Here is a 15613-nt window from a genome sequence, read left to right as displayed (position 1 = left end):
CAATGACCTTGCATCCTTCTGGACTTCTCTGCGCTCCCCGGTGGCGCTCGGCTGAGGGCTGTCCAGACGCAGGCGAGGGGTTCGGTCTGGACACGGGCTGCAGTTTGCGTCTCTCGATTCTAGGTCATCTAGGAGGGCAGCCCGGTGAGCGGAGCTGCCCATACACCTTCCTCCTCACCTTCTCTCTGACCTCTACGAGGACGGGAGGGAGGTCGGCCTCCCTCCCTGATGGAGAAAACACTTCCCCTGCTGCGTGCACCGCAGATGTCCTCTTTTGTTAGGACTGATGAGTCGCTTTTGGATTCAAACCTCTGAAAAAAACAGTCCGTGCGGTAAAGTAGATGCAGCTGCTTTTTTTGTGTGCGTTTGAGCTGTGAGCAGTCAGTATAATCCTTTTTGGACTAGATCCATAACCATTTAAAGATGTGTTGGGGGACAGTAATCTGAATAATGATACTTGTTTTGGCACACGGTAGCAAACTGTGATTTCTGGCAAGTTCTCAGCCTGAACGTCATAAGTCCGTGCTGCATCCATCGATCTGCCGGATGGATGCTTGAGTCCCAGGCAGAAGGTGGTTGAGGACGCTGGTGTGAGCCTCCAAGTAACCTGACCCGCATTTGGAAGACACACTGGTAGATTCGACCTTCAGGGCTATAGTCTGCACGGTCCTGTGTGCCGTTCACCTAAAAAAACAAACGTGTGCCACACAAAGTCGACAGGGTGAGTCAAGTGACCATTTTACATGGAGTCTGTGAAGGATAGATGCTTACTGGGCGTGAGTGGCCCCCTTAAACAAGCTCACCCTGAACAACAGGCACGGGCCGCACATGACAAAATGCTTTGTAGACATCAAAAGGGCTAAGCTACTCAAGGAGATGTTTTGGAAATAGACCGTAGCCCAAAGCTATGTTTTGAACACATGGAGCTGTTGAAATATGACATGTTTTCTGCACTGCAGTGGGATAGAGTCCAGGAGGTCTGGACTACGGGGGTCCAAATTCTGCACTCAACCCTTCCTCGTCGAGAGACTCAAGGCGTTTACTTCTCTTTGTGGTGTCAAAGTTTCCTGATCTGTTCATTGTGGAGGACAATAGAATGTCTAGAGTTATTTGCAGATTGAGTCAGCTAATATGTAATAGAATGCTGGGAATAGTGTCTGGTAGAAAACGCTGCCTGTCTTGTGCATTTCGTTTGATTTGCACATAGAAAACCAGGGTATATAATTAGTTTGGGGGTAGAACACAAAATAGACATGTAATAAGTTTTCATTAGTGTAAATGAATTGCACAAACAGGTTTTAATGTGTAATGTTCACAACATGCATGTAATGTACCTTGGTCAAGTCAAATTTACCCAATTTGTATTCCTTCTTCTTATTCTCCCCCTTCCCCTTTTAACAGTTTTTGGTTCATCATGCTAGTCTCTCTCTCTCTCTCTCACACACACACACATACACACACATGCACGCACACACACACATACAGACTCCATGTCATTCACTGGCATTGTCTCCTTCACTCCTCTCTCCATCCACGGTTCCCCACCCCCTAAACGTTCCTCATGGTACACACGTGTTGTGTTATTGGGGGGGGGGGGAGTTAGGTCTAGATTCTACATATGTGCAAAAACATGCAATAGTTGTCTTCCTGCACCTGACTAATCTCCCTTAACACGAAGCTCTCCAGTTCCATTCATTTTCCTGCAACTGGCATAATTTCGTTCTTCTTTATCCACTGGTGGGTTATTGGCCTCTAAACTGGTTCTGTATCTTGGTTATTATAAACAGTGCTGTCATAAACATGAGGGTTAGGATGTCTCTCTCCTGTGTTAATCCACATTCATTTAGATAAATGCCCAAGAGTGATATGGCAGGCTTACATGGCAATTCTACTTGTAGCTTCCTGAGGAATCCCATTACTGAATTTGATAGAAGCTACATTGATTTACATCCCACTAACAGTGTATAGGGGGTCCTAAAGTGGATTTTTTTTTCCCAGTGCTGGGGCTTGAAGTCAGAGCCTGGGTGCTATCTCTGAGCCTCTTTATGTTCAAGGCTAGGGCTCTACCCCTTGAGCCACAGCATCATTTCCAGCTTTTTTTTTATTGGAGATAAGAGTCTCACTGACTTTTCTGCCCAGGCTGGATTTGAACTGCAATCCTCAAATCTCAGCCTCAGATCTCAGTAGCTAGGACTACAGGTGTGAGCCACCAGCTCCCGGCTAACATGGACATTTTTATAGTTATGTCCGTAATTTATACTCTTTGTGTGATGCCCGACTTCTAGAAGGAAAAGCAACAAAAGGACACCATGATGCAGTAGTAGAGGCAGCCAAGACCAATGGAAGGTGGCCATTGCCCCTTGTGAGTTCTGAGTTACACGGTGAGATTATGTGGTGACTACGAGTCTGAGCCTGGTGGTTTTCATGGAACCCGTAAACATTGTTCCAAAGCATGAAGTTGTTCATCCATACAACCTAATGGCCGTGTAACGCAACTGTGTTGATGTAGTGCAACTGGTGAAACATTTTCTTACATTAAACATTTAGGTCATTCTTTCTCCCTAGGAAAGGAGGTGAGGGTAGCTGTTACCTGCAGTGACACACACACACACACACACACACACACACACACGTATTATGTATGATGCATAGATTTATATATTCTATGAACACATTTTATGCATGCATGCATTATATGTAAATGCATATGTTTATTTACATAGTTCTCTCAAAAGTTCCTTATTCTTAGGTTAAACTCCCAGACGTGAAGACATGGGACTGAACGGACACCCATACGCATTGTTTCTGCAGGCTGTTTTCAGTTAAGCCTGCACCAGGGGGCAGCAGACTCTTCCCAAGAGAGCTGACATCCGTGACTTCTTTGTCACAGGAGTTGGTAAAAGAGAATCCTTGAGAGAGCTTAAGGAAAATAATTTTTAAGTCCACTGTAGACCTTGGAGCACACGGGCGTCCCTGGAGGCCCGCACGGCCGCGTCGGGCGGCGAGAGGCTGCGTAGGGGTGGATCTCCGCGACGCGGCTCCTCTCTCTCCCTCCAGCTACACGGTGGGCATCGTGCAGGAGAACAACGACCAGGTCTGGAAGTTCCAGAGGTATTTCCTGGTGCAGGAGTACTGCAGCCGCCTGAACATCCCCTTCCCCTTCGTGGTCTTCGCTTACTTCTACATGGTGGTGAAGAAGTGCTTCAGATGCTGCTGCAAGGAGAGCAGCGCGGAGTCCTCCGCGTGCTGTGAGTGCCCGGGGTTCGAGGGAGGATGCGAGGTCCGCCTCGAGACGGGAGCGCGTCACCCAGCCGAGCCCCGCCGCTCACGCCTGCTCCTCTCCAAACGTCAGGCAGCGGGCCAGCCCGGGGGAGGGGGGGGGCGGCTCCAGAGAAGGCATTGTGAATCTGGGGACCCCTTATTTGGGGGCGAGGGGAAGAGTAACTTTCAGGTGAACGTAACATAACGCGGACAGCACATTGAAGGGGCAGAATTCCTAGGTTCGCGTGAAATTAGTTCTGGAGGCCCATTCCACGACGGGATAGCCCCATTGCTTTGGGCCTGGTGACGTCTGAATAAAGGGATCGCTTCCATTATCCACCAGAACCTAGGGAGCAACCCAGAGACTGGGGTTTCAGAATCCCCTTTCAGGGTCTGCTTCCCGTGATCCAGCCCCCACTCACGGAGGTATCACCGCCCCGTCCGCAGAGCCCGCTGAGGGGACGGGACCTTTCGCTGACGGACCTTTGCAGAAAACGCATCCCCTGTGGCCCCCAAAGAGTCCTGTCCACCTGACAGTAGGAAACACGTTCCCCCCCTCCCCCCCCCCAGGCTGAGAGTCTCCAGCGTCGTCACTGATGTAGTGTTACTCCATCTGTGCACAGGAGCGGCAGCCCTTTCTGGGGTGACTTTTAATTGCCCCCTTGGGATTCTGCATATCCTCTAGTGTGAAGGGGGAAGAAAGATACTTGCAATAACTCTGTTAGGACAAATACAACTGGAAAGGATTGGTTATGAATTATTTTGCAAAGCAAATAACCACCATTTGAAAGCAAATACCTATTTGCTGTGTGGGATTGGTAGAGATCGAATCACTTACATACGGGTTCTAGTTTTGGTAGAAGCCCCAGATGAATTCTTAAACCCGGGAAGCTGCTGTAGTTTCCAAAGGCAAATGGATACATTCAGGTGGCTAGGGACAGGTCAAGACCACCTGCATCGATTCCAAGAGACCACCTGCAAAAACACATGTTTCTCTTGCCTGCCTCTGAATTGATGAGGCTTGATGCCCATTACATTAGTGTCTGAAGTGTAGGTAAGGTGATCGATCACCTGGGCTTTTTTGTGATTTGTGCTTTGCCATCTGAAATAAATGAACTAAGAATCTTATCAGCACATATTCCAGGCCAATTTTACTGCAAGCCCTGAATGAGAGGGAGCAGCTAGAGCTAAGAATTTTCCAGACTGCCTGCTTCAGGAGAATACAAAGGTTCATTATTTTTTTCATCTCCAAAGTTCCTGTCCTGGTTTTGCGTGGAGAGTTGGATTTTTCTATCATGACCACGAAAGAGGATCTCACAACCAACGTAAGAGACAAATTCATTAGCTCAACGATTTTATTACTAAGTCACAAAACACACATACGTGAGATTTGAATCCATCTCTGTCTGGAATAAAGACCACATTCTTATTTCACATAAGCAGCTCCAGGTCCTCATTGTCACCAAGAAATCCGTGAGGATACCCTCATTCTGCTCCTATTATGAATAAGTAAGTTACATCCGTCAAATCGACCTGCGCAGGACAAATCTAATGCTCCTGCCTCCAGAGTCTCACCAAATGCCCACCGGGTGTTGATTCAGAAAGCAAGAGGCAGAGAGAACAGTCTGATTGTTTTTCTTGTCCCCTTCTTCAAGGTTTCAAGAATGAGGACAATGAGACGCTGGCATGGGAGGGCGTCATGAAGGAAAATTACCTGGTCAAGATCAACACGAAAGGCAGCGACAGTGCAGAGGAGTATGCTTGTCTTTCTCTTCTCTGTCCCTAAGTCAGCAGAGCAGAGCTGGCTTTTCTGAGCGTGCTTTCTAGCGAGCCCTTTCAGCAGAGAATGATGATACCGTCTCAGAGACGGCACCAGATGATTGAAGATATTGAAGACGGCACGCCTATGCCTGTATCGCGGTTTTTCAAGAAGGGGAGAGATACTGGCCCCTCCCCACATGCATGCGTGCGCGTGTGTGTGTGTGTGTGCGTGTGCACACATGTGTGCACATGCTCCCCCCCCCGCCCCAATTGTGCTTGACCTTCAGGGCCCTGGAAAAGAAAGGGTTATGCGGAGACTGTCTAGCGCTACCAGCCGCGTCTGCAGGTGCCGGGCGGTGGGGTGGGGGGGTGTTCCCAGGGAGAGCCACAGGTCAGCTGCCTTTACCATGCAGAGCACACACATGTATTTGTCTCCGTGATACAGATGTGCAGAGGTGAGACAAGCTGCTCCCGGAAATCCCTGCACAGCATTTTTGGGTTGCGCAGAGTTGTCATAAACGTTCGCGAAGAACGCAGTCATGCGACGTCTTCTGGACGTAGAGAAGTCAGGGCTAAGTGTGCAGGAAGGCCTCAAGCAGAACGTTGCAAAGCCTATGGGAGCTCACTCCGCCTTTTGGTGGAAGTGAATCTTCTTCCCTGACAGCGGTCACTCTTCCTGAGGGCCCGGCGCCCCCCGCGAAGGGCGTGTGCCCAGTGTGAATAGATACCAGCAGGGGGGACCCCCGTGTGCAGTCTAGCGCGATGATCGAGGGAGACAGGGATGCGCTTCGGTTGAGCGCTGAGGCGGATGTCCTGGGTTCTTAGACTCAGGTCTGGGGGTGCGGAGGGAGGGGCAGACCTTCCAAGATGGCCTCTTCTCCCCCATCAGTAGAAGGAGCAGTTATTTGCTAACCTCTGGCTTGGGGCCAGAAAAGAATTGGCTTAGTTTGGATATTAGGAAAGACATTAGAATGGTCAATGCAGCTGACCCTGGATCGGGCTGACGATTAACCAGTCTGAAACTCTGCCTTTGAAAAGACTCAGTTGGAGCCAAAGAGCGCTGTGTCCATCTCCCTCTTTCTTTCTCTCATTTACTTTGTTGTTTAATTCCTTGGCAGAATGAGGCATCGGTTTAGACAACTGGATACAAAGGTATGGTTCTTTATACATTGGTTTGGGAGTGGATTTAAAAAAACAAACACATGCACACTTAGTATCTCTGAGCTTCTACTTAGAAGTGGATGCGTAGGGTCAGACCACAAGAGGAGCTAACTGTTTAAGGAAACAGATATGATTCTGTTCCCCATTCATTATTGTCTTCGTTTACCATGACACTGGGGGCCGGGCTGGGACTGCCTCTCATGCGCACAGACCACATGGGTGCTGAGGTGCCACTACCATGATCTTTAAGAATGTTTCCGTCACTTCTAACCCAGGGCCTACTTTTTCTTCCCACTGCGAAAGGAGGTGGAGACGGTGGCAAGTAGGGAAACACAAGGAAGACGTGGAAACGTCTTCAGCAGCTTGTGAGCCTCTATTTGCAGTGTGACCGAATCTAGCTTGTTTTCTATTCTACTTCATTGGGAGGGCACTGTGTGTGTGTGTCTGTGTGTGTGTGTGTGTGAGAGAGAGAGAGAGAGAGACAGAGAGAGACAGAGAGAGACAGAGAGAGACAGAGAGAGAGCGCAAGAAAAAGAGAGTCCACACATTGAAGTGCAAAATCTTGAGCCAGTTCAGCAGCGAGCACAGCTGATCTTAAATGCTAGGTCTCTGGAAGCCTGGAGAAAAGATGGGGCTTTGTATTTTATTGTGTTTGGAGGATGAGCAGGGACTCCTGGGTGCACACACTAAGGCCGTGCTGTTTGACCACTCGGCAGGATCCCCGGCCTTCCAGTCGCGTGTCTGAAGTAGGGTCTCAGCCACTAATTGGCTGACTGAACGATGAGCAGGAGGTGCCCTTTGCGGAGCTGGAACGCGAGGAATTTCTCTGTTCACCTGTTTCTCGTTGACTTCTCCCTGCATTTCTGGGCGACACGAAGCAATGGCGTCTGTGGCTTGGCGGGCCTCGTCTTCGGCCTCCCTTGTAGCGCGTTGAGCAGAGGCTTGGTCGGTAGCAGGCCCTTCCCCTCCTTCAGATCCTTCTCTTCTTTCCTCCCCCTGGACTCCTGAGCTCTATGTCAGACTCAAGGTCTCCGGATGATCACGTGTGTTTGGTTGCTCCCGCACAGTGAACTTCCCCCAGTGCGTTTTATCGTGCTCGTGATGCTCTATGTAGGTCAGGAAAGGCTCACGTGGGCAGGTTGGTGGCTTCCCATGGCCTCAGCGGAACCACGGACGGGAACGGCTGGCCTGTGGCACCTCTCACCGAGCCTTTTGTTCCCAGAAGTCCAGGCCAGCCCAGGCTCAACCAGAGGCGCTGGTTCCTTTCTCCTGCTGATGTGCAAGCAGCCCGAAGGCACAGGGGGAAGAACTGGTGGTAGCCATTGTGCACTCTTAAGACATCTCTGGTTCTTAGGTTTCCATCTTGTTTTTACTGAGAGTCTGGGAAGACCCGTGTGTCCTGAGAGATGGGTGTCTATTCATTAATGATTATGCCAGGATGTGTGTAGATTAGACAATTAAGAGGATATATCAAAAAACTAGGGGACAGCATTCTAAGATTGTGTCATATAAATATATATATACTAGTATATACATATATAACAGTATATATTATATATAATAGTATGTGCAGGATGTGTATAGATTAGGACAGAATTGAATATTAAGAGACTATATGAAAGAACACTAAGAGATAGCATCCTAAGATTACATCATACGTAATAGTATAGTATATCATAGTATATGGTATATATATATAACAGATTATGTTATTTTTTATCTCACATATTCATATTCAAACATGGTCTGAGGGTCATCTAAGACACGGGCTTTCCTGAGCACCTGCCTCGCGGCAGGCATTGGGCTGAGTCTGTCAAGGCAAACACGGTTCCCCAATGTTTTGAACCAATTTTCTCTTCCACGATTTGGGGTTCGGAGCATTCTCAAGCTGAATCGCGTAGGAGTGAAAACCCGGAAACAACTTTCCTCCATCTCTAGCATGCCTGCAGCCTGCTGCTGGGGTCTACGTGGGAAGGAAGGCGGATGGGGGGGGTCGGGGGGGGGCCCTGGAGCCGGCCTGACCTCTCTCCTCTGGCTCAGTCTCAGGCATGCTCCAGCCCTCTCACCCCTCTCTCTACCCTTACTGCCCCCTCTGGCCACAAAAGTCCCCTCTTTTCCACTTACCTAGAATTTCAGGGGTAGTCTTTTGTCTTTATAACAAGGTTTTGGGGTCTCTTTTCTTCCTTTGAAATGGACTTCAGCTATAAAACTCATCACTGAGGTGTTCTTAGCATAGAAACGATATTCATTTAAGGTATGTATGAACTGATAAGGGGTTTGCCCTATTTTACTGACTGTTTTATTGTTTCACTGTGAAGAACCTTTTGTGTGTTTTAACCTACTTGTCTAATTTGGCTTTTGTCTGGCGTTCTAAGGATTACGTATAAAAGGAAGTCATTTGCCGAGACCAAGGATTGGGGGAATTTTCCCGGTTGCTTCTCAGAGCTTTACAGTGTCAGGTCTTGTGTCTGCATCTTTAACCCCTTGGAGTTGGCACTGTGTGTGTATGGCGATAAGATAGGGCTTCAGTTGCATGAGTTTCCCATGTAGAAACCCATTTTTCCCAACTCAGTTTGTTGATGAGATTATTCCCTCTCTTCTGGTGATTCTTGGTGCTCTTGCCAAAGATCCTGTGACTGTAATTGCACAGGTTTGTTTCTGGGTTCTCTAATCTGCCCTGCTGCATGCTCATCTGGTTTGCTACAGTTTTATAATGTATTTTGAAATTGGGTAGTTTGTTCTTTCTAGCTTTGTTCTTCTTGCTAAAGATTGAGAATCAGGAAACAATGTAATAATCTTGCAACCTATAAAAGTGTATCCATCTATTGTGTCTTTTAAAATTTTATCAATGCCTATAATATTCTGTGGGCATCCCTTCTTTGTTTAAGTTCATTCTTAAGTTTTATTCCTTTGCTTGCTGATGGTAATGGGAGTTTCTTAAGTTTTCTTTGTGATAGCTCATGGTTGGTGATTAGAAATATCATTCTTTCTTGAATGTTGGATTTGTATCTTACAATTTTACTGAAATTCATTTATTATTTCCAGCAAGGCCATGGTTTTTTTTTGGTGGATATTTTAACAGAAGATATACAAGATCATTGGTGAACAGATTCAAGTGTCATTTATCTATGTGCTTATTTATTTATTTTTTTCTTGTCTGGTGTGTACGTCTAGTATGATTTTGAGTAGCAGTATCAAAAATGGGCAATCTTGTCTTATTTCAGATCTTAGAAGAAAAGCATTAGATTTCTCCCATTAGCTATAGTGTTCAGGTATGTTACTATTTTCTCCATATCTGGCTTCTATTGTGTCAGAGTACATTCCTTCTATACCCAACAAAGGTTGAGTTTCTCTCATGGAAGAGTGCTGAACTATGCCTGTTGCTTTTACTGCATTTACTGAGCAGATGGCGTGGCCCTTTAGTTTCCCATTGCATTGACTTATCTTTGGATGTTGAGTCATCCTTAAACCCCAGGGATAAATGCCACTTGGTTGTGTCTATGATCCTTTTGAAGTGCTCTTTAATTCAGTTTGGCCTTACTTTAGTGAATATTTTCCCATCTATCTTCACCAGTATTCCCAGAGACACTGGCCTGTAGTTTTCTTTTGGTGTCTTTGGTGTCTTTGTCTTGTTTTAGTCAACTCAGTAATGAGTGTGGAAGTGTTACCTCTTTCGGTTTTATTTCGTTGCTGTCGTTTGTTTTGTTTTCTTGGGGTGGGGGGGAGAATTTAACCAGGAGGGTTGGTACTTGTTCGCCTTCAAATGTGTGATGGAATTCATTCATGAAGCCATCTGTTGCTGAGCTTTTCTTCTTCAGAGAAGTTTAGGTACAAATTTAAGCTCCTGGTTTGTTTTGGGTTCCTTGGGGCTTTGTAGCTCTTTTTGATTCGTTGTTGGTAGGCTGCCTTTGTCTTCAAAGCTAACTTGAGGGTCTACTACCAGAGTGAGGGGCACCCTTCCCTCCTGGGAACTGCAGGGAGCCGAGAGTGGGTGTCTGCACGGTTCCCTTCACAGGGCATTTATGTTCCCTGGTGGGGGGACTGATGAGTAGTTGTCCCTCTCTTGGGCAGCTGGTTTGTACTGGTAGGCACCCTTGTGGGTCTTGTCTGACCCGTGCCAGCCTGGCCATTGCTCTGCTGCTGGGAGCCTGACTGATTTTTTTTTTTTCACAGCCTTGGGCTGGGTTTTCCCAGCCCCTCATCCTTCAAATGGAAGGTGAAAATTCAGAACCCCATCACAGTAGGAAGTAGGGTATTTTTTCTTGTCATCTAGCTAATGACTCATTCTATGAAAACTTTTTTCCACTCTTAATTTTGCTGATTTTTTTAAATTATAGGTCTACTTTCCATTTCATTCCTATACTTTAAACAGTGTATTAAAATCATTTTAGTTTTAACAAAGTACTCTGGTATGGCAAAAACATGTTTCCATCTCATTACTCCAATAAATAGCATTATTCAAAACTGATCTTAAATCTGTAAGAAAGGATCTGTGTCATATTTATTAAGGTGACCATTAGGGTTTTTAACTTCTTTTTGTCCATGTTAAAGGAAGAGGTAATTGTTGAAAATAAGCTTAGCCTAAATACAGTTTCTCCCCTTAACTGAATGGCATAGCAACTTGGAAAAATCAGCCATACAGAAATTATATATTTCTATGAACTTTTTTGTGTATACCAATGTGACACATTATTTAAAATGAGTTATTGACTCTAGTATGATAAATTCACGAAACATTAATGCATGAGAATAATTTTATTATGCCTTTACTTTATTGTTTATACTGTTTGTGGGTGTTGTATGTATGTTGAGGAGAAGGCTTACATCATATTAGCATCCTATTATATTTACCAGTATTATACCTTTACAAGGCAAAGCGTTATTAGTGTCTTATAATTTTATTAGTATAGTTTTGCATTTAAAATGATTATTTTTGAATCATACTCCTTTGTGTCATTGCAATCTGTGGAAATCACTAGATTAATTTATTTGCTGACTTACTTCATATTGGAATTGGGGCTTGAACTCACAGCTGGCTCTCTACCACTTGAGCCATGCCTCCCACTCTAGGTTTTTGTGAGTTAATTGCAGATAAGAGTCTCATGGATTTGTGTATCCAGGCTGGCTCCAAACTGAGATCCTTAGATCTCAGTCTCCTGGGGAGCTAAGATTAGAGGAGTGAGCTACTGGAACCCAGCACTGATTAGTTTATTAATTGCTACTGATTTGGTTTCAGAAAGTAATAAACACAGTCTGAGATATCACATGCCTCTTCCCGCCCCTCTCTCTTCCTGTCTGCCCCAGGTCTATTGTATTTACTATTTAATATCCATGTCTATTACATGGAAAACCTATATAGCAATTATTTGAATTTGAATGTTAGAAAATGTATCTTAAGACCAATTCTGTTTTTCTCTTTCCAAGCTTAATGATCTCAAAAGTCTGCTGAAAGAGATTGTGAATAAAATCAAATAAAAGGACCTGAACTTTCATGGAGAAAAATCTAATCCTAGCAAGGTAAGTTGCTGGCTTTTCCCTTTGTCCTGAAAATTTACACACTTGAAGACTGTGTTAAAGTCGTGACATTTTTTTCCACTTGTTTGATATTCACAGTGATGCCATTAGAGTAGAAAAGAACCCATTGTACAGGAAAGTCAGCTAACTCAGGGATGCTCAGATGGAGGTCCTGGCAGCTGGAGGGCTCTGGTGAGGGACACAGCCTCAAGGGCTTCTCAGAACACCCTCAGCGACTTTGAATGAATGGAAGCATGACCACACTGTCTTCACACTTGCTGGGTGTTTTTTTTCTTAACATGATATCATGAATATCGTATGGAGACCTTATTCTCATAATCAGTTATTATCTTTATTGCTATGGGAAATTCAAATGTGGATTGATTTCTTTTTATTGTTTTTACTAGCCAGAATCGTTTCTGTGAGGTGTTTGAGCTTTAGCAGCAGTAGCTAGCTGCACCATGTGGCTCAAATTTAACTCTAGGTTTTGTTCCAGGATCTATCTGACTGAATGCCTTAGTTGTGTTTTCTCATTACCTGTCCAAATCCTGAACAAATGTTAGAGATGTTTTCAGGGACAGAGGGAGTTGAGAATAAAAATAGGGATGGACATTCTGTTGGACTGGAGATTTTCAAGACGGTAAATTGCAAAGCATGGAAACACAAGGACGAACTGCTTTGCTCCCTCCCCCTTCCCTCCCTCTCTCCCTCCCCCACCAGCATTTACTGCGGGCTGATGAGAGCCCAGAGTCTGTCTGGCTCCGGCTCTGACCTCTGGTACTGCCCGTGCTGGCAGTAATTACTTAAGCTGCAGAATTTCCCCTGATGGAGTGGTTACATTGCAGTGAACTTGCGGTGCGTCGGGTCCCTGTCAGTCTTTCTGTCTACTCAGCTCCTTTCCTTGAGTTCTGACAGTTACAGATCCTGTTTAAAGCTCTCTATTATGGAGGGCTGTCAGAGCAAGACTGATGCACAGCTGATATCATGTGAAAGATGAGTGCTACTTCCTGGCTTTGTGTAGTCAAGGGAAGCTCATCTCAGTTCTTTCACAAGAGAACAGTAGTTGTAGATATGGCTCAAATGGTTTATCTCCAGTTGAGCAAGCCAGCCAAGCAAGTGAAGGCCCTGAGTTCAAACCTCAGTATTGCCCCGGACAAATGGAAAACCAAGAATGAACCTTATGGTAAATTTTAATCTGGATTTTGGAAAGCGTGGTATTTTGCTAAATATATGAGCTGAACGACAGGGAAAACAACCAGGGACAGACAAGGCAATTAAACCGATAAGCATTTAAAGGCAATTGCAGAGTTGTAATCATCTGAGAAGATACAAACTCAGACCTGCACATTCACCACTGAAAGTTCCAGTCCACTTATCTCGCATTCTTCTGCAAGTGTGTGTGTGTGTGTGAGTGTGTGTGTGTGTGTGTACCAGTGGGCAGGCAGAATGTCTTCCTTCCTGTCCACTAGCCCTTCACTTGCCCTTTCCATTATTAATTATTAAGAGCTAATTGGCAACCAAAAATGGTGTAGGAGAACGACAATGCCTCACTTCCCTGTGTCAATGCATCAGAGACAAAAAGATGATAAGAAAAGGAGCGTCTAAGAACACAGGTGTGTGGGCTGGGGATATAGCCTAGTGGCAAGAGTGCCTGCCTTGGTATACCCGAGGCCCTAGGTTCGATTCCCCAGCACCACATATACAGAAAACGGCCAGAAGCGGCGCTGTGGCTCAAGAGGCAGAGTGCTAGCCTTGAGCGGGAAGAAGCCAGGGACAGTGCTCAGGCCCTGAGTCCAAGGCCCAGGACTGGCCAAAAAAAAAAAAAAAAAAAAAAAAGAACACAGGTGTGCTGAGAATTCCTAACCACTGACTTCTTTGGAAACAATGATCTTGAAAGTCCAGTTTGGGGTGTATATGTTTACGTCTAGCTATAAACTATTTTTTTATATTTTTGTAGTGCTAGGGTTTGCCCCCACACCCTCAGCCAAAGGTCATCGTTTTTACATTGGATGGCCTACTCTTAAGAATTTCACCGAGAATGCAATTTGCTAGGCAGCAGCCCGCCACCCGCCACTACGACGTCGCTCGTCCAGCGTCTCCTCGTGCTTCTTGCTCCAGCGGGGCGAGGCAAGCACCGTTCACGGGGAGAGAACGTCCAACTCCGAGGACTGAGTGTGAGCTGGCGTAGCTGGCGTAGCTGGCGTAGGCTCGGAGCCAACCTGAGCAAGAGCCGCTCACCCGTTCTGGCCTGAGTCGGCCTCGGATCCACGCACCTGGGGAGAATTAAACAGATTAGCTCCATTTCGATTTCTTCGACACTGTGATTGAGAAGAAGCAAGCTTCCGGGGAGAGCGTAGGCTGTGTGTCTCCCCCTCCTTCCGCGCCGCAGGGGGGGGCAGCTTTGCGAGGACAGTGGAAGGACGGCCCCTGGAGACTGTTGGCTCCAGCAGTGACAGTGTGCTGACCCTTGCCCTTGTGCCACCATCCTGAGAGCAACACGATCTGAAGAGGTTCCCGTGAGAGTCGCCCTCACCCTGCGTTTCGATAAATGATTCCAACTTGCAATTTTATTATCAACTCATTAGAATGATTTATGCGGAAACCACCGAGCAAGTAGAGCCTTCAGAAACTTGGGAGGTCTTGACCCAGATCGCGACGTTGACCCTTGCTCCTTGAACCTTACGCGTGCAGGTCGCTGGCAAACCGGCCAGATTCCAAGAGAAGAGCTCATGGAGGCGAGCGCTCTTTGAGCTGCTTCCGCGCCAAAAGAAATTCTCTTGACTTTATACCTGACTTTCTGTCAGATTTATGCTCAGTATATTCCCAGTGCATTTTGAAGCACATCCTATCCCACCTGAGGATGGAAATGCAGACTACTCTTTTCTTTCTGGAAATTTTTTCTGTTGGCATGAATTCCTTCTAAAAGGGGTCTCCCGGTGACATAGATGACATGCACATAATGTACTTCGATTGAACTCACCCCACTCCTTCTATTCCTTCCTAACCAGAATCTGTTAACAGAATATTCTTCCTTTGTTTCCACAGGTGAAAACAGCCATGCCACTGGGAAGGGTCCAAGAAATCCGATGAACAGTCTTGCCATTGATTACTTACGGGGAACATTTCACATCCCTGGGGACTGAAGCAATGGTTCTCAGTCATCCTGGGGGCTCCAGTCTGGGAGCCAAGGCTGGGATTCATTTCTCCTATGAAGGTCGACATGCAGGAAGAAGATTCCTTAGAACGCACTTCTACTTGAGCGTGCCTGCTCTTGCTGCATTTCAGAACCTCGCACTGGGGGTCAAGTGTTAACGTCTGTTCTTTCGGCTTCTTTTCCCTTCAGCTGTCTTACTTTTGACCCAGGGGCCCAGCGGGGGACTGTGAGCCCATACTTGGTCTGGCTTTTGTTCCTTTGGTTTTTATGTGTTTCTATTTTCCTTTTCCTTGTATGACATGACTAGATCAATGCTACATTGTTACAAGTCCCCCCAAATCAGACCCTGCTCTTTCCCAGGGGACCTCTTTTCAGTTCCCAGAATGCTTGTCACCTGTCACTTGCCTGGCCAGGGAGGGAGCTCAAGCAGCAACGTCCTCCTGTCGTAACCTCAGTAGGACTCTGCTGAAGGGACCACGCCGTTCCTACCCGTGTGAAGAGTCACCCACACGGACCCTTGAGAGGCACATCTGGCCTTCCTCTCTGCGGGTGCTCCTCTTTCTTGTTACTTCCCCCTGAAGAACAGCACGTGGAGACTGTAGGAAACGTAGACTCCGCAGACGTGCACAAGGCAGGGAAGCATCCTGCACCACCTACAGGGAGCCACTGGCCACTCCTTGGGGCTGCTCTGAGTCTAGCGTTGTTCATGTGTGTTCGATAGCCTCGTCAGCCTGTTCCATGCCATCGCCACACCGCCCAAAC

General features: G+C 46.5%; 1 protein-coding gene across 1 annotated transcript in view; it reads left to right on the top strand.

The window, feature by feature from the left end:
• The window catches only part of Trpm8 (transient receptor potential cation channel subfamily M member 8), a 62830-nt gene extending 48032 nt beyond the window's left edge, over positions 1 to 14798 (top strand). Inside the window, exons 21-25 of the mRNA XM_048344143.1 lie at positions 3058 to 3248; positions 4917 to 5016; positions 6141 to 6174; positions 11608 to 11700; positions 14743 to 14798. Of these exons, the coding sequence (XP_048200100.1) occupies positions 3058 to 3248; positions 4917 to 5016; positions 6141 to 6174; positions 11608 to 11658 (376 nt within the window). The 3' untranslated portion in view covers positions 11659 to 11700; positions 14743 to 14798. The remainder of the gene's footprint in view (positions 1 to 3057; positions 3249 to 4916; positions 5017 to 6140; positions 6175 to 11607; positions 11701 to 14742) is intronic.
• The last annotated feature ends 815 nt before the right edge of the window (positions 14799 to 15613 follow it).

The sequence above is a fragment of the Perognathus longimembris genome, chromosome 4 (assembly GCF_023159225.1).
Source record: "Perognathus longimembris pacificus isolate PPM17 chromosome 4, ASM2315922v1, whole genome shotgun sequence".
Lineage (NCBI taxonomy): Eukaryota > Metazoa > Chordata > Mammalia > Rodentia > Heteromyidae > Perognathus > Perognathus longimembris.
The sequence above is the reverse complement of the archived record's forward strand: the minus strand, read 5'-3'. Positions and strand labels throughout refer to the sequence as shown.